Genomic DNA, 27,091 nt, shown 5'->3' with positions numbered 1-27,091 from the left:
TTTTCTGCACTATTTTTGGGTGGTACAGGTATTCATGTAAAAAGTTTACATAGATTTTAATGTGATTAGTGCCTCCTCAAGTTGTACAACATGGCAGCCCTGGACATTTTCAGTATTCTAGGTGCTGTGTAGAACCAGTGATAAACTCTTCTTGAGACTGAATGTGCACATACAGGTACACACACATACTCTCTCTCACATTTTCCTTCTCTTTTACCAAGGTTGAACCATCTTTATATTAATGCATTCTGTGAGAATACCTACAGTCTGATCAGTGATTTTTCACATGGGAATCGAATGGTGATCCATCCACTGCTGAGAGTTTACTGAAAGCCAGATTTATCAGATACACAGTTTATATTTGGACTATAGGTAATAGTGATGGGGAAAAGACCTTTCACATTAACATTTTTGTAGTTTATGTATTTTCCAGTAATTTGAGATTTAGAGTTTAGATTATGATTTCAGGTTAGGTAAAGTAGGTTGAAGCAGTTGATCTTAAAATTGGCTAGTCAGAAATATTGGAGAAAAAGGTGAAAGTGAAAGTTGCTCAGTTGTGTCTGACTCTTTGCAACCCCATGGACTATATAGTCCATGGAAAACTCCAGGCCCGAATACTGGTGTGGGTAGCCATTCCCTTCTCCAGGGGATCTTCCCAACCCAGGGATCGGGCCCAGGTCTCCTACATTGCAGGCGAATTGCTTACCAGCTGAGCCACCAGGGAAGCCCAGGTAGGAGCAGTTGATCTTAATATTGCCTAGTCAGAAATATTGGAGAAAAAACTGAGATGTTTCTAAGACTATTAAAAGGGCAAAAGTACATCAGAAAAGTTGTTATAAACAAATGATTTATTTTAATTAGGTGTGGCACAAATTAGGTATTATTGTATGCTAAGCAGTTGACAGTATATTTCCTGATTCATGTTTTTATAGTACCAACAAGCTTTATAATTTTGGCTTTGTGTGTTAATCTATTTCTTTGTTTTCCACACTTGCCAAATTGTAAGTCATTTAGGGTGCTTATAAAAATCTATAGGGTTTTTTAGGCTTCTTTTTTGAAATTAATGATTCATTAGGTCTAGAATGGTTGTCAAGAATATGAATATATCTCTTCAATTTTTTATAGTCATGCAATTTAGGAAAAAACAGATCCATTTGATTTTGTTTTTAGCTAAGAGATTAAAATAGAGGGAAATTAACAATGAATAGGCTGGCCCTTCCTTCTTTGTAGGACCTGTAAGCCAACAGTGCTCCCATAGACTGGTAGTAAACTTTGTAGGTTCAGGGATTTGATTTTTCACTTCACATGGAGATAGATGTCTATGTGGAGATTAACCAAACTCAGAAGAGATTTTTGTAAACTGAAATTTAGTTTATATTGGATGATATAATCAGAAAGATGCAGACTTTAGTCACTGATTCAGCCTTTACCCTTCTGATGGTAAATCCTCCAATACAATTGTAAAACTTTTTAATGTGCATAGATTAGAGTAGATAGATGGGTTTGAATATTCCAAAGGGTATTCTCAGATATATACTATAAAAATATTCTTCCAACTCCAGAAGTATTTGTAAGTGACCAGTATTTGTTCTTAGGGTCATAATAGCTCTTCCCAAATAACATGTTGCTTAAAGACCACAGCAACCTTTTGAAATAGCTATTATTTTCATTTTACAAGTGAGGAAACTGAGGCTCATAGACTTCCAATAGTATTAATAATACCATAATACTACTATTTATAATACTATAAATAATACTTACACCTTTTAAAGTATCATGAGTCCAGGGATGGTCTTCTTGCTTCATATGCATTATTTCATACAGTCCAAATGTAAGCTACAAAGTATATCCTGATTTAAAAGATAAGTCATCTGAATTTTAGGAAAGATAAGTAATTTTATTTATTCATTAGGATAGTAAGTCAAGAAGCATAGCAGGTATAGAGGAACAATGTACATGATCAGTAAAAATGATGACCTCACTTTATGGATGTTGGCTTTGAAATATGTGAGAAGCAGCCAAGTAGAGCTATCTGATGGACATTTGAGTTTTACAGTCTGAAGTTTCAGCAAGAAATCTGATACAGATTTTGGAATAATGGTCATGATTGAAGTAAGATGCCAATTTTGCAAAAACTTTCACCACCCCCCTGCAAAAATGTATCGATAGTCTAGTCTGTATTTAAGTCTTGCTGTACTTACCATTTTTAAAAACTTTTTTTTTTTTTTGTATTGGAGTACAGCCGATTTGGAGAAGGCAGTGGCACCCCACTCCAGTACTCTTGCCTGGAAAATCCCATGGATGGAGGAGCCTGGAGGGCTGCAGTCCATGGGGTCGCTAAGAGTCCGACACGATTGAGCGACTTCACTTTCACTTTTCACTTTCCTGCATTGGAGAAGGAAATGGCAACCCACTCCAGTGTTCTTGCCTGGAGAATCCCAGGGACGGGGAGCCTGGTGGGCTGCCGTCTATGGGGTCGCATAGAGTCGGACACGACTGAAGCGACTTAGCAGCAGCAGCAACAGCTGATTAACAATGTTATGATAGTTTCAGGTGGACAGCAGAGGGACTCAGCCATACATGTATACTTAAATATGTATACCGGAGAAGGCAATGGCACCCCACTCAGGTACTCTTGCCTGGAAAATCCCGTGGATGGAGGAGCCTGGTAGGCTGCAGTCCAAGGGGTTGCTGAGAGTCGGACACGACTGAGTGACTTCACTTTCACTTTTCACTTTCATGCATTGGAGAAGGAAATGGCAACCCACTCCAGTGTTCTTGCCTGGAGAATCCCAGGGACGGGGGAGCCTGGTGGGTTGCCATCTATGGAGTCGCACAGAGTCGGACACGACTGACGTGACTTAGCAGCAGCAAATATATATATACATGTATACTTACTCTTGAAACATGACTTTTGTTGTTTCTCTGTGTCTTTGCTCATGCTTTTCCCTCTTTAAGATTTTCCTTCCTTCTTATCTCTCCTTGAGAAAAGTTCATCTTTTCTGGATATATTTCTCATTAATTATAAACAGTTTCTTCCTCTACCGAGTGTACCAATGATTCCTTTTAAAAAAGCACCTAAAGACAAACTCCCTCATGTTTCAGTTACTAGATATATGTTTTTTTTTCCCTCCCCAAGTAACTTTCAAGCCCTGTAATGCCACAACTCTGTTTTGGTTTTCTTAGGTCCTTGCATTGTTCACATAGTAGATGCTCCATAAATATTTACTGAATTGAATTATATAATGTGAACTTTTTCTGGCCTTATCCCTAAACTATGAGATTATATTCCAGTTGGCCTCTACAGCTTTCTTTGTGTCAGGAATTTAGCCGTCTTATTTACTTTATTGACGCCAGTTCTCTGCACTAATGCTTTTTAAAGCAGGCAACTTTGGATGGCAATTATAATAATTTAGAGAGACCAATTTTAAAAACCTTTAGCATTTTGAAATAGCATTTTTTTTTTTTTTGTAACTTACATGTAACCAGACGAGATTGTTTTAACAAAAATTTGTTTTGTTAAACAAAAATGAGTAATATGGCAATTTGTGTACTTGTGTGAGAATATTAACAGAAAACTTCTTCACTTTTAATGATTTATTTTTGGCTTTAATGCATTGTATTTTGCTTTGCTTTCCCAGTGAATACGGCTTTGCTGAAAAAGTAGTTGAAGGAATTACTGTTTCTGTAAATTCTATTGTCATTCGCATTGGAGCAAAAGCCTTTAATGCCTCCTTTGAACTTTCCCAGCTAAGAATCTATAGTGTAAATGCAAACTGGGAACATGGAGATTTAAGATTTACTCGTATTCAAGATCCACAGAGAGGAGAGGTAAAGATTCTATTTTTCTTTTTTGTTTAAACATGCTTTAACATTGATTAATATTAAAGTACATTTAAAATAATTACTTTTTATTGTTGCTTATATTCACATACTACTAGATTTACTTTTTCCTGTAAACTATACTTTTCTCTGTATTATGTTTAACTATAAAATGTACATTTTTAATGTTTTTACTGTAGTCTTTCAACTTATAGAGTTAATGAGTCCTATTTTAACTTCTAAGCTACTCAGAATTGAATTTTAAATTTACAAAATTAAAATATGTTTTGTTAAATTCTTTTTGGTTACATAATTCAAATGTTCTTTGTGTTTTATATTAAAATTAAATTACTTAGAATAAAAGTGTCAGCAGCTTTACAGATGATGAATATAATTATGGAGATGTGTTACTGAATTTGAAAGTGTATAATTAAAAGTTAAAGCATAATGAATAGATCTAGAATATCATGTGAAAATTTGTTAAGAGATACATTTTCTTTTTTGGCTGCACTTGGTCTTCACTGCAGTATGAGTGCTTTTCTCAAGTTGTGACACGCAGGGTCTTCTCTCATTGCAGCCCACAGGCCTCTCTAATTGGCTCAGGGGCTTAGTTGCTCTGCAACATGCGTTGCTTCATGGCACATGGGATCTTAGTTCCCTGACTAGGAATCGAACCCATGTGCCCTGAATTAGAAGGTGGATTCTTAAAATTGGACCACCAGAGAAATCCCACAAGATACATTTTTGTAACAACTTTTTTGTTTTGTTTTTATAAATCTACATTTTTTCTTACTCCATTTTGTGTTTGTGAAGCTAATCTCTTGTTTTCCCTTTAGGTTTTGACCTTTAAGGAAATAAATTGGCAGATGATTCGAATAGAGGCAGATGCTACCCAAAGCTCACATCTTGAAATTATGTTTGCTCCTGTTCGATTAATAACCAACCAATCAAAAATCAGAGTCACACTTAAAAGAAGAGTAAGTCAACAGAGTTACCTTTTGATTCATGAGCTAACTATTGGAATTGATGAAAAATTTTAAATTATTTATAGGTGAAACATTGGCATATTAAAACAGTGCAAAATAATAGGAAATATAGTGCTTCAAGCAATATTTGAAGAAATCTGTTGTGATGATAGCATTAGGTTTAATATTAGTATTTTTATTTTTGATAAATTGAATAGATTTCTGTTACAAAATATTTATTGAATAGTAGCTATTTTATAATTTTATGTCTCCTATTGAATATTCCTCAGGAGTGGGTAAACAGTAAAGTCTTCACCATTAGTAACCAAAACTACTAGTTTTAGAAGGCTATTAAGATGTGACTGGATACTTAGATAAATATGGAAGATAACTGCCTAAGGATGTCAGCATTTGAAAATCCACCATAGACTTTGATGAAATTTAATGTGGGAAAGTAATCACTTTTTTAAAAACATGGCTCAATTGAAAGAATTTTTCAGAGTATGACACTTAATACAAATATTGTGAAATGTGGTTAAAATAGCAGTTTAGTTTTTAATTAATTTTAATGCCTCCTTTTCTACTAGATTACAGTTAAGCCTTGAACCACACAGTTTTGAACTATATGGGTCCACTTATATGTGGATATTTTTCAATAGTATATACTGCAGTACTACATGGTCCAGGTTGGCTGGACCTGAGGATGCAGAGGAACCCTGGATATGGAGGAACCTTGGATACAGAGGGCCAACTATAAGTTATATGCATTAACTCCTGCATTGTTCAGGGGTCAGTTGGGGTTGCATTAATGTTGATAATTACATGATTTTAGCTATAAATGCAGAATTAAATTATATAAATGCTTATACCTATGTAACATGTACCTGTTAAGGTAAAGGAACCTGTCAGTCTTTTTTTTACCACTGTTTCTCCAATACTAGGAAATATTTCTTCCATATTATAGGAATTCAACAAATATTTGGTGAAAAAGGAAGCGTTTGTTTAAATCATTGAAAAAATTTTAACTTTTAAAAATACAAGTGCATTCTAAGTTTTATTACTTGGCTTAATTTTATGAATCATTTTTCCCTGACAGTTAAAGGACTGCAATGTCATTGCAACAAAGTTAGTTCTAATATTGGATGACTTATTATGGGTTTTAACGGATTCCCAGTTGAAGGCTATGGTACAATATGCAAAATCTCTTAGTGAAGCAATAGAAAAATCAACAGAACAAAGGAAGAGTATGGCTCCTGAACCTACACAGGTATGCTATAAAATGTTAATAGGAAAAACACTTCACTTTACATGTAAGTGGTTTAAAAACCAGAATGGTTAGTTGTTTTCTCTATGTGAAATAGATTATAATACTTTGAGTCCAAAATTTTTCTTATATATCAAATATATTTCTGTCTATATAGTATATATCTTATTTGCAAGTCTGTGCTTGGCACTAGACTTAATGATAACATAAAAGAATTTTGATGTTATAAATACATATTTTCAGGAAATTAAAAAAAATACAAATTAAAAATTACTAAAGTTCAAAAGAAAAAAGCCTGGGTAATTATAGTCAAGGGAGAGAATGGAAGGATTGATATAAAAGCCCTAGGGAATTGCTGAAGGTGAACACAAAGCTAGAATTGTCTGATGGCTGGGACAAAAAAGGAAGCTATTTAATGATCACTTTCTTAAAATCAGAAGCATTACTAGTTTTTTTTTCCTACAAAGAAAAAGTTTTCTAACCTTTCCTAGTACTAAATACTGAGAATTTAACATGAAGATTTTTGTAGAAGGGAAATTGGAAATCCCAGTGTGTAGTGTCTTTTGATAATTTTATGAGTACAATTGACTTTTTATATCTATCCAATAAAACTTAATGGATATTGTGAAATCATACTTCTATGAATTATTTCATTGGAAATAGAGTAATTACATCTTAGATGTGTACTTTGTTGGTAATCTGGCTGATACATGGTAATTCAGGCTTTATTGTGACTGTCAAACTGTCATTGTTTACTGCCTGCCTGCTTTGTCATCAGGTGCAGGGCTAGATGCTGCTGATGAAAAAATAAATATTGTCTGAACCTGCCCTCAAGGATCTCAGAATGTAATGGGCAATCAAATGTTGCAGTCCAACATAAATGCTGGAGTGCAGAATTAAAAATGGGGATGAGGGACTTCCCTGGTGGTACAGTGGATAAGAATTTGCCTGCCAGTGCAGTAGATGTGGGTTTGATCTCTGGTCCAGGAGGAAATGGCAGCTCACTCTAGTATTCTTGCCTGGTAAATCCCATGGATGGAGGAGCCTGGCGGACTTCAGTCTTTAGAGTCGGACACAGCTGAGCAACTGAACAACAAGAACAACTGGGAAGATTCCACATTCAGTGGAGCAACTGAGCATGTGCGCCACAACTACTGAGCCTGTGCTTTGGAGCGTGTGAGCCGTACCTACTGCAGCACACATGCCTGGAGCCTGTGCTCTGCAACAGGAGAAGCCACTGCAATGAGAAGCCCGTACACCACAATAGTGAGTAGCCCCCTGCTCACTGCAACTAGAGAAAGCCTGCACACAGCAATGAAGTCTCAGAGCAGCCAAAAAAAAAGAGGGATGAGGAGATTATGGAAGGATAGAGAAGTTTTAATCAACTGCTTGTGGATGGACTTTGGAAAGGTTTCACAAAGAGGATAATGAAGTTAAGTCTGAAAAATGAGTAGGAGTTCACAGATGAGAAAAAGGATATTTCAAATGAGGAAATAGAATCTATAAAAGTATGATGGTGATAGAGAGCATGGCATTATCTGATAAAGATAAGGGGTTTAGTGTTACTAGAGCTTTATTTTTGAGAGTGATATTACACATACCTTGTGAATATGTGACAGCTTCCCAAGTTTTAAGAAAATTGTTTCACATCTTCCATTTTGATGTATAGTCTTTCTTGTGTTAAGATGTCAGTCTGATTTTCCAGTTCCATAATTACTCCTATCCTAGTATCCTAGTTTACAAATGAAAAGCATTCTTCTTACTCATCCTGGTTCTTACTGTAATAGATTTGTCAGGGGTGGATGGTGAGGCAGGCAGGAGGGTTTTGACTAAAAAATCTCTGGGAAATGACAGGCAATTTGAAATATTGCTGTCCATGTTGGATGTGAATGACCAGTGACAAACTAACACATTAGATGATTTCCACTTCTTTGCTTTCAACATGTTTGAAGGAAGATTTAATAAATGTCTGTTGCTACACTATTAAAAATAATCTTTTTACAGTAGATCACTATGTGAATCCTGGCATGTAACTTGAAAGAGTTCAAAGGATCATGTTGCTTTGCTAAAATAAAGTTGATTTAATTCCAGCCTACCTATTGATGTGAACAAAATTTCCCAGAGCTTTAAGCTAAATTGATGGTGAATCCTTTATCATGCTACCAAATAATTAATATTTATCCAATAAGATGTCTTCATATATAATTCTGTGTGGGAACCTAATTTTAAAAGTTTGATGAACTGAGTACTGGATCATAGCATAGAATAGGGTTTTCCTAGGGAAGTAGCCTGAGTTTAAGCAAAAGTGGCCACTAGACATGATGGGCATTATATGTTTACTTTTCCCATGGGCATACAGAAGTCAATGGAAGTTTTTAAATAGGAAACAAAAGTTAAGTATGACATGGTGGTATTATAAGAGGGTAGATTGAAGAGTAGGAAGGCTGCCACTCTAGGGAAGGGGTAGACTTGGATCTCTAGTAATGGTTTGAAAGAAGAAAAAACAAGCCAAACTGGGGAAAGATATTTGAGTGTTTTATCAGTTGAGGATAGAGAAGAGAGAAAAGTTGAAAACTTCTTGAATAATTAGTAATTCCATTAACCAGAAGAATAAGTACAGAAGGAAGCAGGTTTGATTAGGGGATGTAAGGCTAAGAAAAGGTAATAATGAGTTCCATTTTGGAGTGGAAAAAAATAATTTAGGAAGTACAGGAGGTAATATTTTGCAGTATTACCATCATAACACTAGCCTGTTAAAGCTTGCAATGACGATTCATGTATTATAATTTAGGATGTCATTAACAGAGATGATAATTGAAATGAAAGATCAATAGACAAAGTGTTGATGTTACTATAACTTATTTATGCAATATGTAGATAGATGTCTTTATATAAAATAGAATATAGATTAGAAAGCTATATAAAGATACAGCTTAGGAAATGAGAAACAGGGACAAAATTCTATAATGCTACTACCATGACAAAACCATTGTTAGCATTTTGAGGTTATTTCCTTACAGGTTTTTTTTTGCCTAATAATCTGCATTATTTCATAGTTTAGAAAGGATGTAGTAGCAAATGGCTATAGTTTTCTTCCATGTCATTAGTATTTACTTAGTCTTTTTTGTCATTCCTTAATATTTTATAGTAGTTAGACTTAGCCATTGACATTGCTGTGGAGTTTCTTCAGTGGTAGTTGTCACATCACTATTTTAGGTATCATTTAAAATACCAAGAGTGTGCATTAGAGAGTGAAGTAGTTGTGTTCCTTTGCTCAATTTAGAACTTGAGAGCTTTGCGAACTTGAAAATTAAGAATTTTTTAAAGATTATTCATGAGTCAAGAGTTTATAGTGGCCCACGTTCCCCCCTACAGATAGCATCCAAAAGCCTGAATGTACCTTAGTACGAAGAAAAGAGTTTGTAGGGAGATTAATGCTTATGTTTTTATTTGTATCAGTATTTGTCTTGATGAAAGACAGGAAACATAATTAAAGCAATACCAGAGAGTGTTTTCTTTCAAAATATTACCATCATAGACATAAATAATAGTCTGTAACAGAAGCAGAAGATATTAAGAAGAGGTGGCAAAAATACACAGAAGAACTGTACAAAAAAGATCTTCATGACCAAGATAATCACAATGGTGTGGTCACTCACTTAGAGCCAGGCATCCTGGAATGTGAAGTCAAGTGGGCCTTAGAAAGCATCACTATGAACAAAGCTAGTGGAGGTGATGGAATTCCAGTTGAGCTATTTCAAATCCTGAAAGATGATGGTGTGAAAGTGCTGCACTCAATATGCCAGCAAATTTGGAAAACTCAGCAGTGGCCACAGGACTGGAAAAGGTCAGTTTTTCATTCTAATCCCAAAGAAAGGCAATGCCAAAGAATGCTCAAACTACTGCACAATTGCACTTATCTCACATGCTAGTAAAGTAATGCTCAAAGTTCTCCAAGCCAGGCTTCAGCAATACGTGAACTGTGAACTTCCAGATGTTCAAGCTGGATTTAGAAAAGGCAGAGGAACCAGAGATCAAATTGCCAACATCCGCTGGATCGTGGCAAAAGCAAGAGAGTTCCAGAAAAACATCTATTTCTGCTTTATTGACTATGCCAAAGCCTTTGACTGTGTGGACCACAATAAACTGTGGAAAATTCTGAAAGAGATGGGAATAGCAGACCACTTGACCTGCCTCTTGAGAAACCTGTATGCAGGTCAGGAAGCAACAGTTAGAACTGGACATGGAGCAACAGACTGGTACCAAATAGGAAAAGGAGTACATCAAGGTTGTATATTGTCACCCTGCTTATTTAACTTATATGCAGAGTACATCATGAGAAACGCTGGGCTGAAAGAAGCACAAGCTGGAATCAAGATTGCTGGGAGAAATATCAATAACCTCAGATATGCAGATGACACTACCCTTATGGCAGAAAGTGAAGAGAAACTAAAAAGCCTCTTGATGAAAGTGAAAGAGAAGAGTGAAAAAGTTGGCTTAAAGCTCAACATTCAGAAAACGAAGATCATGGCATCCGGTCCCATCACTTCATGGGAAATAGATGGGGAAACAGTGGAAACAGTGTCAGACTTTATTTTTCTGGGCTCCAAAATCATGCAGATGGTGACTGCAGCCATGAAATCAAAAGATGCTTACTCCTTGGAAGGAAAGTTATGACCAACCTAGATAGCATATTCAAAAGCAGAGACATTACTTTGCCAACAAAGGTCCGTCTAGTCAAGGCTATGATTTTTCCAGTGGTCATGTATGGATGTGAGAGTTGAACTGTGAAGAAAGGTGAGCGCCGAAGAATTGCTGCTTTTGAACTGTGGTGTTGGAGAAGACTCTTGAGAGTCCCTTGGACTGCAAGGAGATCCAACCGGTCCATTCTAAAGATCAATCCTGGGATTTCTTTGGAAGGAATGATGCTAAAGCTGAAACTCCAGTACTTTGGCCACTTCACGCGAAGAGTTGACTCATTGGAAAAGACTCTGATGCTGGGAGGGATTGGGGGCAGGAGGAGAAGGGGACAACAGAGGATGAGATGGCTGGATGGCATCACTGACTCGATGGACGTGAGTCTGAGTGAACTCCGGGAGTTGGTGATGGATAGGGAGGCCTGGCATGCTGTGATTCATGGGGTTGCAAAGAGTCGGACACGACTTAGTGACTGAACTGAACTGAAAGCTTTAAAAGTGGATGGGGGAAAACGTAAGAAAAAGTGATTTTTCTGATGAAAATCAGTTTAATAATTAGTAAAAAAGCTTACTTGAATCCCTAGAATTTAAGGCTTCACAACTGTTTCATCTTTGTTTTCCTTTAAATAATGTGGCCCCAGTCATTTTCATCGAGATTCTCATTTACTGAGTACACTTTGAAATTCTTTTTACAGTATGATTATAGTTCTTACTATGAAGAAGGTATGTGTTGTATATAGGCTGTGTATATAGTACTTTAATTTTCTGTAAATAACTATACTTTTGTTAACAAATTGTTCTTAGAAAGTTTAAAAATATTTGAAATAACAAATCTGGTCTTCTTTTAATTGTTACGAAAGCTTCATGTATAGTTTTATGGTTAACAGATATACAGATCATCTCATAGTATACTTATGTATGTAGAGTTATTTTAAGCTATTGAACGTTCACAAATGTCTTTATACTTCTCTCTTTGGGGAGCACAGAATGTGAACTCAAAAACTGTTATAAACCTCAGCTGTTTTCTGGCTTCTTCAAGTTCAAAAGATATACCACACCTCTTAATAGCACCTGTAGTACTAAATAATATCACAAGTGGTTTTATAAAGTAATTATTTATTTCTTCAGGGCATATAATAGTGTATGTAGCTAATGGATACAGGGCTCACATTTGTTTTCGTTTTTAATATATAGAACTAGTAATATTTAAATAAGCTGCCTTTAATAGTTAATAAATATATTTTCTCAAACAGGAAGGGCTATAAACATGTAAATATAGCTATTCAGATATTAGGTTCATATTCAGATTGTTTATAGTTCTCTAGTTTTAGTTTTATTCCTATATAATTTAGAAAATATTTTAGGGAAACTTAGTTACTGATGCAAAATAAAATGTATTTGCTTATTTTTTATGACTTTATTATTAAAAATATTTAAGTTTTCTTGAGTGGGGAATGACAAATATTTAACTTGCAGTGACAAGGCAGCTTTAAATCTTTTAGAGTTCTGCGGTAGCCCCATCTACCCAGCATGCGAAGACACCACAGACTTCAAATGCTCCTGATCTAAGTGACGCAATTGTGAAACTGTTCAGTGACTTTGATGTTAAAGAAACCTCCCATCATTTAGTGGTTTCTCATCTAGATCTACACATATGTGATGATATTCATGCTAAAGAAAAAGGTAATAAACACTGCTATTTGAAACTCTTTTGGTTTTCTCTAAAATTTACTGCACATCTGGATTGTTTTTCATATGTAATAAGTAGTCTTACTCTTAAAATAACTGATCATAATTTTATCATTCATTGAGATACATAGATGAAAGGTATAATTTTAAGGATTATATATTGGTATAAAATTTTATTTTGCTTTGCTACAAGTTAGTGCTTCAATATAATTAATTGTTGGCTGTCAATGCTAATGGTAAAATTAGTTTTTTTGTTTTTTTTTTAAAGACTGACGTCCTTAGAAGATAGTGAAAAATTAGACTTGGCTTTGAACTAGCTTTCTCATAATTTTGAAATTGTTCATAAATTAAATTTTAGTTCATACTCAAGTCATAATTATTTGCACATGCATTTCACTTGATTTTAGCTCAGAGGCTGAGAAGTGATACATGTGTATTTTCAGCATGATGGTTTATCTACTATTTTCTACCCCTTTGTGCATATAAACACAAATATGTGACTAAATTTTTTTTGTCTCCTTACTCCAGATCTTCCCTAAATTTGGTCAGGAAGCCAAATTCCAATTAGGAAAATGTTTTCTTTTAGCTTTAGCTTCTCTTATTTTTCCTTATTTAATGGACACAGGTAATGGGTTAACAGGGAGCTGCCCTTGGTCACTTTGAAAATCTGTGTTTCTGTACTCTAAGTGTTAGGCATTTCTGTATATCCTTCAGAGCGTCCCTGGCCCATAATTGTTAGAAGGTTTCACTGTCCTACTTCTAAGACATTGGTTCTCAAACCCTGATGAGCATGAGAATCAAGCTGAGAATCTTTTATTTTTATTTGTTAGATTTTTGCTTATTTTATTTTTTGCTGTGTTGAGTCTTCATTACTCTGTGTGGGCTTTTTCTAGTTGCAGCAGGCGGGGGCTACTCTTGGTTACCGTGCATGGGCTTCTCATTTTGGTGGCTTCTCTTGTGGAGCACAGGCTCTAGGTGCACGGGCTTTTGGGAGTTGCAGCATATGGGCTCAGTAGTTGCGGTTCGTGGGCCCTAGAGGGCACAAGCTTCAGTAGTTGTGGCACTCGGCTTCAGTTGTTGCAACTTGTAGGTCGAGAATGCTCAGTAGTTGTGGCACACGGACTTAGTTGCTTCACAGCGTGTGGAGTCTTCCCAGACCAGGGATCGAACCTGTGTCCTGCATTGCAGGTGGATTCTTGTCTGCTCTGCCACCAGGGAAGTCCAAGCTCAAACTCTTTTAAATGGAGGTATCTAACCTGTGGGCCTCAGACCTGAATCAAAAACTATGTCTATGAAAGTTGTTGCTCTGGATTTTTATAACTGTGAGAGTGAATACTGAGACCAACCCCTGATATTTAGCCATAGACGTTATCCTGCCTTCTCAGGCAACCAGATATCAGCTGCCAGATAAAAAGATGGAGCAGAAAAGGTTAAAGAAGATTTGAAGTTTGGAGAGATTTGTTGTCTTTTGTTTGTCTACCTTTGTGTCGTTTGGCTTATAGGTGGCATCTTCTGCTTTAGTGATTTGAAAGGCAAATCAAAAAAAGTTAAACCAAAATATCAAAATAAGGGGTCAAGGTTAAGTGATAAGCCAAAAAACAGAGAAAAGTGTTTTCTAAGCTCTTTTATGTTCCTCATTCTATATTCCCTTATCAGTTCAGTTCAGTTTAGTCGCTCAATTGTGTCCAACTCTTTGCGATCCCATAGACTGCAGCACTCCAGGCCTCCCTGTCCATCATCAGCTGTACTCCAACTCATGTCCATTGAGTTGGTGATGCCATCCAACCATCTCATCCTCTGTCATCCCCTTCTCTTCCTGCCTTCAATCTTTCCCAGCATCAGGGTCTTTTCAAATGAGTCAGTTCTTCCCATCAGGTGGCCAAAATATTGGAGTTTCAGCTTCAGCATCAGTTCTTCCAATGAATATTCAGGACTGATTTCCTTTAGGATGGACTGGTTGGATCTCCTTGCAGTCTAAGGGACTCTCAAGAGTCTTCTCCAACACCACACAGTTCAAAAGCATCAATTCTTTGGCACTCAGTTTTCTTCACAGTCCAACTCTCACACCCATACATGACCGCTGGAAAAACCATAGCTTTGACTAGAAGAACCTTTGTTGGCAAAGTAATGTCTCTGATTTTTAATAGGCTGTCTAGGTTGGTCCTTTACAGAACAATATAGAAGATGTTATTTAAAGAGAAAACCCCTCTGCCAAAATACAGATCTATAATCAATTCTCTGCTATTCTAAAATCCAGAAGGGCCCGAAATTCTTTTTCATAAGTTTGTAAACAGTTTATTTTCTGGCACAAGTTTATCTAATGAGCATGTTGCTACTTATCATCTTTATTTTACCCACTTAGTGTAAATACTTGAGTTTTGCTGAAGAATTACTGTCTTTCATTACTTTGTATAGACTTTTCAGGTGGTGCTAGTGGTAAAAGAACCCTCCTGCCAGTGCAGGAGACATTAAGAGACATGGATTCAATTCCTGGGTTGGGAAGATCCTCTGGAGGAGGACGTGGAAACCCACTCCAGTATTCTTGTCTGGGGAATCCATGGATAGAGGAACCTGGCGGGCTATGGTCTATAGGGTCGCAAAGAATAGGACATGACTGAAGCGACTTAGCATGCATTACTTTGTGCTGCCTCAGAACCTGGTGGCCGTGTTGTGTGTATGTACAAACACACACATACACCCTCACATACATACCATATTACTTTACTAAAAATCTGAAGCAATTCTGAAACGTTAGGCTCCAAGTGTTTTAAATATGGGATTGTAGTTCTATACTAGAAATTCTACCAGGTGAGATAAATTGGAGTTAAATTTATATAGAGAGTATGTACATAGCTTTATACTAATTTGTATTTGTTTAGTTCATGCTGGGTGTTTTATTATTTTTATTTTTGCCTGTGCTGGGTCTCCACTGTGGTATACAGACTTCTCATTGCCATGGCCTCTCTTGTAGAGCACAGGCTCTAGGCACATGGATTTCAGAAGTTGCAGCAGGTGAGCTTGGTAGTTGTGGCTCACGGGCTGTAGAGCATAGGCTCAGTAATTGTGGTGCATGGCCTTAGCTGCTCCGCAGCATGTGAAATCTTCCTGGACCAGGGATCGAACCCTTGTCCTCTGCATTGGCAGACAGATTCTTATCTACTGTACCACTAGGAAAATACTGTCCGGGCTGTTTTAATATTTGATTTTTATGTTGGAGTTATACTAACTTTACCTTTGGATTTTTTTTTTAACCTTTTAATTTTTTTCTTTCTAGTTTTATCAAGATACAATTGTCATGTAACACTGCATAAGTTTAAGGCATACAACATATTGATTTGACTTACATACGTTATGAAATGACCATCATAGTAAATATAGTGCCCATCCATCATCTCATATAGACACAAAATTAAAGAAATTAAAAAAATATTGCCTTGTGATGAGAATTCCTAGGATTTATTTTCTTAACAACTTTCATATATAACATGCAGCAGTGTTAATTATATGTATCATGTTGTACATTATATTCCTAGTACTTGTAACTATGAAAGTTTATACCTTTTGACTGCCTTTATCCCTTTCTCCCTTACCCTGTCTATAACTCATGTATATGTGGAATCTAAAACACAAAATATATGAACAGACATAACAAAATAGAAACAGTTTTAGATACTTCCAGTCTTAATGTAGCTATGTGACTTTAGATAATCCACCTAAACTAGTAGATTCAATTGCTTCTTCAATAGGAGGCAAGATGATGTAATGTAGTGGTTAAGATTTCCTGGTTTCAAAACCAGCTCTGCACTTACTGGTTGTACAACCTTGACCTATTTAATTTTGTTAAGTAAATAGATTAATGTTACCTGTTTTATAGATTCATCATGAAGAACAAATAAGTACACTTAAAAATTTTAAAACAGTGCCTGGCATCTGGTTAGGGCAGTAAATATTAAAGTTCTGCTATTCTTGTATCCTTACCTTTTAGCTTAGTACTTGCATATGATAAGGGCTCAATAAATATTTACTGGATTGAATGCATTTCTTAAAATCCTTGTTGTATTAACCTTGGTAACAGAGATAGTTGTCACTGCTTGGACTGCCAATGTGGTAAATGAAATGTTTCTGATATTTGCTTAATCCTTCTTTCTCTATCTCTCTTTCAATTTCACTTTTTTCTTTCCCCAGAGTCAAACAGACGTATCACTGGAGGGGCTATGCAACTGTCTTTTACACAGCTAACTATAGATTATTATCCTTATCACAAAGCAGGTTTGTATAACAGTTTCTTTAAATTATGTAAATCTTGCTTTAAAATTATATAGCCAGTCTATTGCACTTGTTTTTATTTAATTTTTTAAGGAGAAAAGAGATCAAGACACTTGATATTTTTTCCCCTGGCCAGTATCTTACGAAGAAAATATAATTGCCATAGAAAACATTCATGTAGCTTATGTTGAGGTTTCTATAGATTATTAGCAAGTATAATTGTTAGAAATTGAGAAAGATTAGAATATAGAAGACTACATTTGTACTATTTTGTTAGCTGTGACAAAAGAAAGTTATTAATATATTTTTCATTTTAAATTATGTATATTCAAAAATAAAAAAAAGAAAGTAATGCAAAAGGGTAACAGCAATTTTAGTTAAGTTGTAGGATTCCAGGTACCTTTTTTGAAACTTTTCTGTACTTTGTAAATTTCATCAATAGGTACGATTTAATAGATTCTTTAATAATCAAATATTGATAGGTACTCCCCCTCCCCAAATAATGAAAACTAAAATACGTATGTTTATGGCCAAATTAAGTAATTTGACCTTTTATCCATTTTTGCATTTTGGTGATATGTGACTTATTTTTTAATTCATACAAATAAGGAAAAACAGATAGCTATAAAGAGTTTTCTAGGACTTTTAAAATATGATCAAATTTTTCTCTTCACAAATTTCAGTTTTCCAGTATTGTTCATTTCTGTGTCAGTACCTGATAGAATTTAAAGGACTTTGTTTGAAGGACTTTGTGTTGCTTTGTCTGTCCTGATTCATTGGTTACTTACATATATTGAATATAATTTTTACCATAGAAATCTTTCCTATTTGTGAGGTAAAACTTGTAGTCATAAAGTAGATTTTATTTTCTTAACCCTTTTTTCCTCCAAAGATACATATATATATCAGTATATCGGCAGTTACTTTACAATACGTCTTTGATGAAGAACCTTTTTTTCTCTATGGTGTTTTCCAGGATTCTGTCTAATGGGGTTATGCCAGGTGGGTGAGCATTCAATGGAGGTTGATTGCCAGTGCTGCTTCTTATTGAAACTTTGAGTGATGGTCTGCTAAGCCTGGGTTATAGATACAAATCCTCCCAGGTTATTTTCTTTTAATACTCTCTCTCAATTCTAAATATTTTACTCATATTTTATAGGAAGATTAATGTCTGTAGTCGGTGAAAGCTTCAAATTTATTGGAAGATTAAAGAATCCCTTGAGAAAATAAATATATTACTAGAAGCTTTCGGTTCAGTTCAGTTCAGTTCAGTTGCTCAGACTCTTTGTGACCCCATGGACTGCAGCACACCAGGCTCCCTGTCCATTACCAACTCCCGGAGCTTGCTCAGACTCATGTCCATCGAGTCGGTGATGCCATCCAACCATCTCATCCTCTGTCATCCCCTTCTCCCAACTTCAGTCTTTCCAAGCATCAGGGTCTTTTCCAATGAGTCAGTTCTTCGCATCAGGTGGCCAAAGTATTGAAGTTTCAGCTTGAGCATCAGAAGCTTTGCTATAATGGAATATGTGAAAAGTGTATTTTTCAGTGAAATACTTGTTATTCATTTTACAGGAGATAGTTGTAATCATTGGATGTATTTTAGTGATGCAACCAAAACAAAAAATGGATGGGCCAACGAGTTGTTACATGAATTTGAGTGCAACGTTGAAATGCTTAAACAGGCTGTAAAGGATCATAATGTAGGTTCACCTCCTAAATCCCCAACACATGCCTCTCCCCAGCACACACAAACAGGTATTTTACCTATAACAACATTATGTCATTCCCCTAGTATTAATTGTGTGTGTGTATATGTGTGAATGTGTATGTTCACCATATGATATTTTCTGTAAATAAGTATTGTGTTTGCTGCTGCTGCTGCTGCTAAGTCACTTCAGTCGTGTCCGACTCTGTGCGATCCCATAGACGGCAGCCCACCAGGCTCCCCCGTCCCTGGGATTCTCCAGGCAAGAACACTGGAGTGGGTTACCATTTCCTTCTCCAATGCATGAAAGTGAAAAATGAAAGTAAAGTCGCTCAGTCATGTCTGACTCTTAGCGACCCTGTGTGTTGTGTTGTGTTTAATTAATGTCTAAAACGCCTGTACCTCATACAGATCATAGGATTATAGATAAAAGGACTTTATAAATTAATATGACTAATAAAAGTAATACCCTTGTAGAATATTACAGACTCCTAAATGACAGGTAGATTTCTCTTTTTAATAAGAGTTCTACCAAAAGTTACTGTATGAGAGTTTCTTAAGTGTGATATGATTCCCATTTAAAGAATAGTCGTCACAAATAAGAAAGTAATCATTATAACAACTTACATTCTTGTATCAATTTATATATAAAGTGTTTCCACATATGTTGTCTTGTTTGAGAAATTTGGGTTCATCTATATTTCTAGTAGCTGATTAACAATAGAAGAGTGACTGTTAAAAATAATTTTACTCTAAATTGAAAGGAATTTTTGTTTCCCACAGAGAAAGATTCAGCTCTGAAAGGGGCTTCTAAAAAGCCTTCAGCGTTATCTCAACAATCCAAAGTGAAGTTAATGTCTAGTTCTGTTGTCGTTAGACTTGCTGATTTCAATATATACCAGGTATGTTTTATTTTTTAAATTAAATCTTCTGATAAACACCTTTAGTATCTCCTGCAAGCAGCTCTTATAAACTGTGCCACCATTTTATTTATAAATATCTTGACCAGCTTTGTGAAATGACTAGAGTAGAAAATACCAGTTCATTGATTTTTGTTTGTATGGTTACCCAGAACTAGGCAAAATGTGAGGTTAAGTGCTGAGTTTGCCATACTGCTAAGTCTTCGCAAGACTTCTGACTCCAACCATAGGTTTTCGGATTTCCCTGATTGGCCTGCAGATTTGAGAATTCACTAGAAAAACTCACAGAACACACTCAAATCAGTTATGCTCAGCGTCTCATTTATTACAGGGGAGGGATATAAATTAGACAATAGGAAGAGAGCCTAGAGTGAAGTTTGAGAGGGCTCCAAGTTCAGAACATCTTTGCCTCCCAGGATGAACATTTAATAATATGCATGAAATATTGCCCGTGTAGTTGAATTCAGTCTCTATGGGTGGACTTGATTCCAGATGACACGAGCCTTCACCCTCTAAATACCACTAAGACTTACCAAGTGTGGTCAGTCCCATTCTGATTCATTTTGTAAAGCATATACTATCAGTTGTGGTCTCAGAGGTCTTTCATGAATAGGAAATTCCAAGAGTTTAGAATTAGCTCCCAGGAGCAGGAACAAAGACCAGACAGACTTCTCTTTGGAGGCCAGATTCCATATTACACAAAGGTCTTCATGGAGGAAACTAAAATACAGTTTTTGCTTAATCAAACTAAGTATTGATTATCCTGTGAACATTACTTTATAGCTAAGAACTCTGTCCCATTTATACTAACAGTCTTATTCAGGCTATAATTATACAACATGGTCTGACATCCCAATCGTTGAGACCAACACAATAGGGAAATGACCCTTTTTTTTTTTAAATAAAGGATTTCAAGTATATATTATCATTTATGAATTATTCTGGTATATTTTGATAAGTCTATGTCTTTGAAACTTGGTTTTATCTGAAACATTTTCATTTTACTTAGTAATTTTTAACTGGGGCCAGTTATGCCCTTCAGGGGACACTTGGTGATGTCTGAGGACAGTTGTCACAGCTGGGGGAGGTAGTCACATCTGGAGGGGGTTGCTGCTAATGTCTAGTGGGTAGAGATAGTGATGCTGCTGAACATTCTACAGCCCCCAAAACAAAGAATTATCTGTCCTCAGATATCAATGATGCCAGTTTGGAGATGCATTGATGCAAGAGTTATTTTCTTATTGTGCAATTGTTTCTTTCTTAGTATTCTATATGTAATGCATTATATTTGAGTAAGTTCATATGGAAATGGGGAAGGAGGATCACCCATAATCCTGTATGATTAAGGATGAAGTACAATAAAGAAATCCCACATACACAGAGAACCAAAACAGAGCAAAAATAACTGGAAGAAAATAAGATAGTATGTTTATCCCAATTTGAAAAACTTTTTAACTGTTAAAAGAAAAAGGAAAAAAACTATTATCTACTAAAATAACTTTACACTCTAGAGTTGAAAAGAATTTGTTTCCATGAGTACATAGAAAAACTTATCAGATAATAAAAGGGACTGACTTAAATTTAGTTTGATTAGCAATTTATAAAAAGGAAACAAACCAGTGGAGAGTATCTACTTTGTGTGAGAAATATACATGTTTGTTGAATGAATGAAAAAAAATAACTTTGAGATACATCCCTTGGTCTGCTAAGCAAGCATAAATAAATGAAACTGATAAGATGCTGTCTGTTGAACTTTGAAGAGTTGTATACATGCTTTTGATGTAATTATAATTAGCTGTTTTGTGGAGAGTGAAAGATGTGTAACGTGAATCTTAAAACTAATAGTTTTTTTGGAAGAAAGCTCGGACTGTTTGACAGGAGCATTTATAGTTGCACTGTTATTTTTAAATTTTTATTGTGGTAAAATATACATAACATTTATCATTTTAGCCATTTTTAAGTGTAAAGTTCATTGACATTAAGTATATTCACATTATTGTGTGATTATCACCACTGTGCATCTCCATAATTTTTTTATTATTCTAAACTAAAGATCTGTATATAGTTATGTTATTTTTCATAATAATGAATTATAGTAAAGAATTATTATGAAGTACGTAATTGGGAAGTAGTCTAGTCTTTAAAACTTGAATCTTGTCCTGACTCTGCCATTTGTATATTTGTACTGTCTTACAGAAATATTTTGTTGTTGTAAGCCTCAGAGTAGTAAATTTGCAAAGAAATTTGTACAGAATTGAGTTTGTCATTGATGAGAATCCAAAGAGTTTATGTTTTTATAAGTTGAATTGTATTATTTTAAAACAGTTTTATGTGAAATTAAATATATAATAAAGATTACAGTGGCAGTTAATTATTGGAAATAGTTTTAAGAATTTGAAGTGATGTTTGTGTTGCATAAATCTTTGGTGGAAAGGGCTTTGTTTAGTGTTACTTCAATAAACTTAATTTCTTTTTTTAGGTCTCTACAGCAGAACAATGTCGATCTTCCCCTAAAAGTATGATTTCTTGCAATAAAAAATCCCTGTATCTTCCACAAGAAATGTCAGCTGTCTATATAGAGTTCACAGAGTATTACTATCCAGATGGGAAGGATTTTCCAAGTAAGAGCATTTCCTATTTTGTTTTTATTTGTTCATTACTCATGAAGTTTTTTTTTTTTCATTCTAAGTTTTTGAGTTTTATAAATGTGAAAAAAGAAAGACGGAAGTCTATTGTTCTTTACCCTTAATAATCATTGTGTTTTGTATATAACTCTAATATAGCATTTTTACATACTTATTATTTGTTTCTGTGTTCTTTTTCCTTACTAGCTTGTAGCATCCTTCATATCAAGAACTGTGTAGTATTCATGCTTAATTTTATTCCTAAGGTTTGACTCATTTTTGTTCTTAGCAGCTGTTGTTAAATGAAAGAATGAATGAAAGTTAGATTATTTGTAGATTAAGATCAATGTTTTTTCTTTAGTAAAACACATTTATATTTAATTTATATAAAACTATATTTCATTCAAAAATGAATGATGAAGTTACCCGTTTAGCTATAGAGAATTTGGGAGGCTGGGTTTTGATACCCAGGTGTATACCTTGGACAACTTTTGGCACTTGTCTTTAGTTAGAAACATTGAATTACATGAATTTTTATTTGTAAGCTACTTTATGACTATACATTTGTGTTCTTTGCTGTTGTCTCAGTTCATCTGATTCTTCAAACAAAAATTTGCCCTTGTTTATGTGGTACCTTTTTCATTATTTTGGTTGAAAATCATAGTTGAAAAAAGCTGTTTAAATGGGTTATGTTATTTTAAATTTTAAGTGGATTAATTTTTAAGTGGAACTCCAAATCTCTGGCCTACTTAGCCCATTTGTTTATTATTCACTTAATATAGGTTTTTTTGTTTCAAAGGGAATTTCTGATGCTCATGCCTTTTTTGTAAAAAAGAAGATATCCTGGAAATTACTTTGAAAAAAAAATATCAAGCTATTTTATTTCAATCCTCATTTGTACCAAATTGTTTAGGATCTAATCCTCACCATCTTCATGCTTTTCAGTGGTCTTTTTGTATGTTTCAAATGTGTTTTCTCTTCTACCTTCTTGACAGAAACTGTGAAAATTAAGATAGTTTAAGGCATTTGCTCAGCACCTCATAAAGAATAAAGTGGCACAGCTGAAACTCAAGTATAGGTTTTCTAAATCAAAATTCTTCCCACCCCATCCCATCCTCACCCCCAAATTGTATTTCACTGCCCTCTAGTTGTTTGCAGTCATTTATCTGTAATTGGACAATCCCTTTGTTTCCAACACCCCCCATTGTTTTCCTTAAATAATGTCTCATTCTTTGAACTAGTAATTTTTCTTCAGAGTAAAGCCTATAGTTTCCAAGATTTCTGACTTCTAATCTAGGTTTATTTTTATCAGTTTTGTTAAAGTGCACCAAGGGAATTAAAATATTCTATAATCTATACATTTTCTTCTGATAAAAGTATAAAATTCCTTCACAGCAATTTGAATCTTAGCCCCCTAATATTTAAGAGTGAAACTGGTTGGTTATGTTTAACTACTTTTATTATGGAAAATTTCACATATACAGAAATAAAGAACATAACATGTTGAATCCCTACGTACAGGGAGGGATTCATTTGCAGTTCTCACATTTCTTCTTTCTCTTAAGTGCTCCAACTTTAAAAATATATAATCTTTTCTTTATAATTGTAAATATAACATGCTCACAATATATATTATATGTAAAGAAAATACGCTCCCCCCCCCAAAAAAAATGCCCATGAGCCTACAATTTAGAGAGAACTTATGCTAATAAAAGTGTATCAGTTTGCTAAAGCTACCATAAAAAAATACTACAGACTGAGTGGTTTACATAGCACAAATGTATTTATCCTCATAGTTCTAGAGGCTGGAATTCTAGGTCAAAGTGTTGGCATGGTTGTTTCCTCAGAGACCTTTCTTCTTGGCTTCTAGATGGTTGTCTCCTCACATGTCTTTCCTGTGTGTGTGTGTCTGTTTTCTAATCTCTTCTTATCACACCTGTCATATTGGACTAGGGCCCACCCCTATGAACTCATTTTGACCATAATTGACTTTTTAAAAGGCCTATCTCCAAATACATTTATTCCTGAGGTATTTGAAGTTAGAACTTCAGCATATTTATTTTGAGGGGATGCATTTCAGACCATAGCAATAAGTATAGTGTTGTTAGTCCTGTTTTGAATGTATGCATTTAACATATTTGATTTACATTCTGACCTTTACCCTTAATGATCCTAGTTTTCTACACGTTTATTTTAAATATCTTTAATAGCTACGTAATAACCTATTTCATAAGTAGACCCCTGTTAGAAACTGCATATAGATCTTTTTACTGCTTAGTGTACTAAGTTTCTTCCTCTGTCCCAGATCTGCGGTCAGAGTTCTTCTATTCTTCTGGACTACATTTACTCTCTGTTTCTCTCTATGGCTGCCATTATCACTAATCTATATTTGAGATTCCCTCTCCTTTTTTCCCTCAACGTGATTGCCTCAGCAGCTCACCTCCTTACTATCCTTGAAGATAAGCACCTCCACATCCCCAATAAGATGTCTCTGTTGTACTTTAATTTTTCTACTTTTGTATATGTCTCTTGTAATCATCCATGAACTTTTAAAGGAAAGTTCTGTGACCTTTTTTATATTCTTTGTGCCTAATACAATACAGTTAATGTAGTTGGCTTCTTTGAATCTGCTGAAAGAAAGTAAATGAATGAAAGAAAACAAATCCTCTTCAAGACATTGTTACAATGTCATCTCTCTACTGATATCTCACACCTTGTGTTTATTTTCCTTAAATTAGCATAGTTTAAAAGTTCTAGATGTTCACACTGTTTGCTTTGGTAAAAGTGAATAGGTCTGAAATTTTGGAATAAAAGATCTTCACCAGAATACTCTGAAAATGATAATGGCTTTTATGAAGCAATAGATACAGATTTCTGGGAGTGATACACTCTAATTATGAATATTAGTTTAACATAGATTAGCACTAAAATGTTTATTCAACCCATAAGAGTCCAATGATTTGGAGGATCTATGAGTGTATTTGTTTGATTGATTATTCAAGAGATACATGATTTTTTACTTGGCACCAGATACTGTTCAGAGAAGGCAATGGCACCCCACTCCAGTACTCTTGCCTGGAGAATCCCATGGATGGAGAAGCCTGGTAGGCTGCAGTCAATGGGGTTGCTAAGAGTCGGGCACAACTGAGCGACTTCACTTTCACTTTTCACTTTCATGCATTGGAGAAGGAAATGGCAACCCACTCCAGTGTTCTTGCCTGGAGAATCCCAGGGATGGGGGAGCCTGGTGGGCTGCTGTCTATGGAGTTGCACAGAGTCGGACACGACTGAAGTGACTTAGCAGCAGCAGCAGCAGATACTGTTCTAGGCTTAGGATTAAGTGGAGAATAAAACTTGTGTCTCACTTAGCACTTTCATAAGAAATTAGTCATTAGGCTTGGTTCTTTCATTTTAGAGAATTCAAATTAAGTCAGGTAGTAAATCCTTGTAGAAATACGTGACTGAGGATCACAACTTTGATGTGATCCTTTGATACTTTGAGCAAGAAGGTAAAATTTTTGAAGTTTGCTTCTTGGTGACTGTAACATTAGGAAAAGAAATCTAAACAGTACCTCTTACTTATGCAGTCAGATTTAGATCAAACTGTATAGTTTTCTATTAGTGAAGCATTGAAGATGTTTCCTGTCTCTCCAGACATGTGCTACCATCCCCTTCCACATATAGTATCACTTAAATTTTGTAAATAACATTGTAAAACATTTTAATGTTAATGTGGAAAGAATAAAGCTTAAACATGTATTTTCTGTTCTCAGGGAAGATTTAGAACTATTGGTTTATTAAAAATCTTTCTAAATTTTTTTTCTCCACAGTTCCATCTCCCAACCTTTATAGCCAGCTGAATGCACTACAGTTTACTGTGGATGAAAGAAGTATTTTATGGTTAAATCAGTTTGTGTTGGATTTAAAACAAAGTCTTAATCAATTTATGGCTGTGTACAAGTTGAATGACAATTCAAAATCTGATGAGCATGTTGATATTCGAGTCGATGGCTTAATGCTAAAGGTACCATATAAACAAGTGGCTGTGAGAATAAAACCATTTTTACAGAAGAAAAGTTACCAGCATTGTAATTTCCAGGATTTAAGATGGGTACTCAAATATAAATCAACTTCATTGCAATCTTAATTTTAATCTGTTTTCAATTATAGAAGCTTTAAGGGACTGCTTCCTCTCTCTTCCCCATTCCTTCTTTCTCTACTTTTCTTCTTTTTTTATTTTTTCCACTGCTCATCCATTTGGAGGTAAGCAGTAGAAATAAGTTACTTTTTCTTTATAATTTGTTTTATTTTTGACTGCACTGGGTCTTCGTTGCTGTGCCCAGGCTTTCTCTAGCTGCAGTGAGTAGGGTCCGCTCTTAGTTGAGGTGTGCAGGCTTCTCAGTGTGGTGACTTCTCTTGTTCCAGAGGGTAGTTTGTAGGCACATGGGCTTCGGTAGTTGCAGTGTGCGGGCTCAGTAGTTGTCGCTCACAGGCTCTAGAATGTGGGCTTCAGTGCTTGTGGCACATGGGCTTAGTTGCCTGGCAGCATGTAGAATCTTCCTGGACCAGGAATTGAACCTGTGTATCCTGCATTGACAGGTGGATTCTTAGCTACTATACCACCAGGGAAGTCCTAAATATCACTTTTTCGCCCTGCTTTTTACCAGAGCTGATAAATTTTTTTTAATAAGGGTAAATAATACAGTGAAGTTTTAAAATTGTGTCTGGGCTTTATTTGTTGCATTTATTCTGTTATTAATATGTAAAGATAATAGAAAGTTCCTTTTTATTGCTGCCAAGTAGTTGATAATCAGAGTTCCATGGATATTTGAACTTTAAAGCAAGGAAGCTAAAAAAATAGTATAGTTTGAACTCTTTGTTGTAAATATTTTGAAGACTGGGCTTTATTATCTTAGAAAATAATTTTACTAAATAGTTTGACCTATACTCCTATGTTTATTTTCTTAATAGTGTTCTCCCAAATCAGTGGCTCAAATGACAATTATCCAGTCATTCCATTTACTTATCTAGTCATCCTCCAGATCACTTGAAGTTAAAATATTATGACAAAAAATTCTCTTTTCCAAACTTGGCACTTATATACTCAGGTCATATATATATACACACACACTCAGG

The 27,091-nt window shown here is 35.2% G+C and overlaps 1 protein-coding gene across 3 annotated transcripts in view; it reads left to right on the top strand.

Annotated features, from left to right (window-relative positions):
* The window catches only part of BLTP3B (bridge-like lipid transfer protein family member 3B), a 93,472-nt gene that overhangs the window by 37,321 nt on the left and 29,060 nt on the right, over positions 1 to 27,091 (top strand). For 2 of the 3 annotated variants that reach the window (XM_061417015.1, XM_061417017.1), the window contains 9 exons: positions 3,642 to 3,831; positions 4,659 to 4,799; positions 5,884 to 6,054; positions 12,251 to 12,431; positions 16,623 to 16,706; positions 18,279 to 18,461; positions 19,195 to 19,313; positions 21,811 to 21,952; positions 25,786 to 25,979. In XM_061417015.1, the coding sequence (XP_061272999.1) occupies positions 3,642 to 3,831; positions 4,659 to 4,799; positions 5,884 to 6,054; positions 12,251 to 12,431; positions 16,623 to 16,706; positions 18,279 to 18,461; positions 19,195 to 19,313; positions 21,811 to 21,952; positions 25,786 to 25,979 (1,405 nt within the window). Of the gene's footprint in view, positions 1 to 3,641; positions 3,832 to 4,658; positions 4,800 to 5,883; positions 6,055 to 12,250; positions 12,432 to 16,622; positions 16,707 to 18,278; positions 18,462 to 19,194; positions 19,314 to 21,810; positions 21,953 to 25,785; positions 26,067 to 27,091 lie in introns of all 3 variants that reach the window. The other variant, XM_061417014.1, reaches the window with a different exon arrangement.

Source organism: Bos javanicus, chromosome 5 (genome assembly GCF_032452875.1).
Source record: "Bos javanicus breed banteng chromosome 5, ARS-OSU_banteng_1.0, whole genome shotgun sequence".
Classification (NCBI taxonomy): Eukaryota; Metazoa; Chordata; class Mammalia; order Artiodactyla; family Bovidae; genus Bos; species Bos javanicus.
Note: the sequence above shows the minus strand (reverse complement) of the source record. Positions and strands in the feature narration are given on the sequence as shown.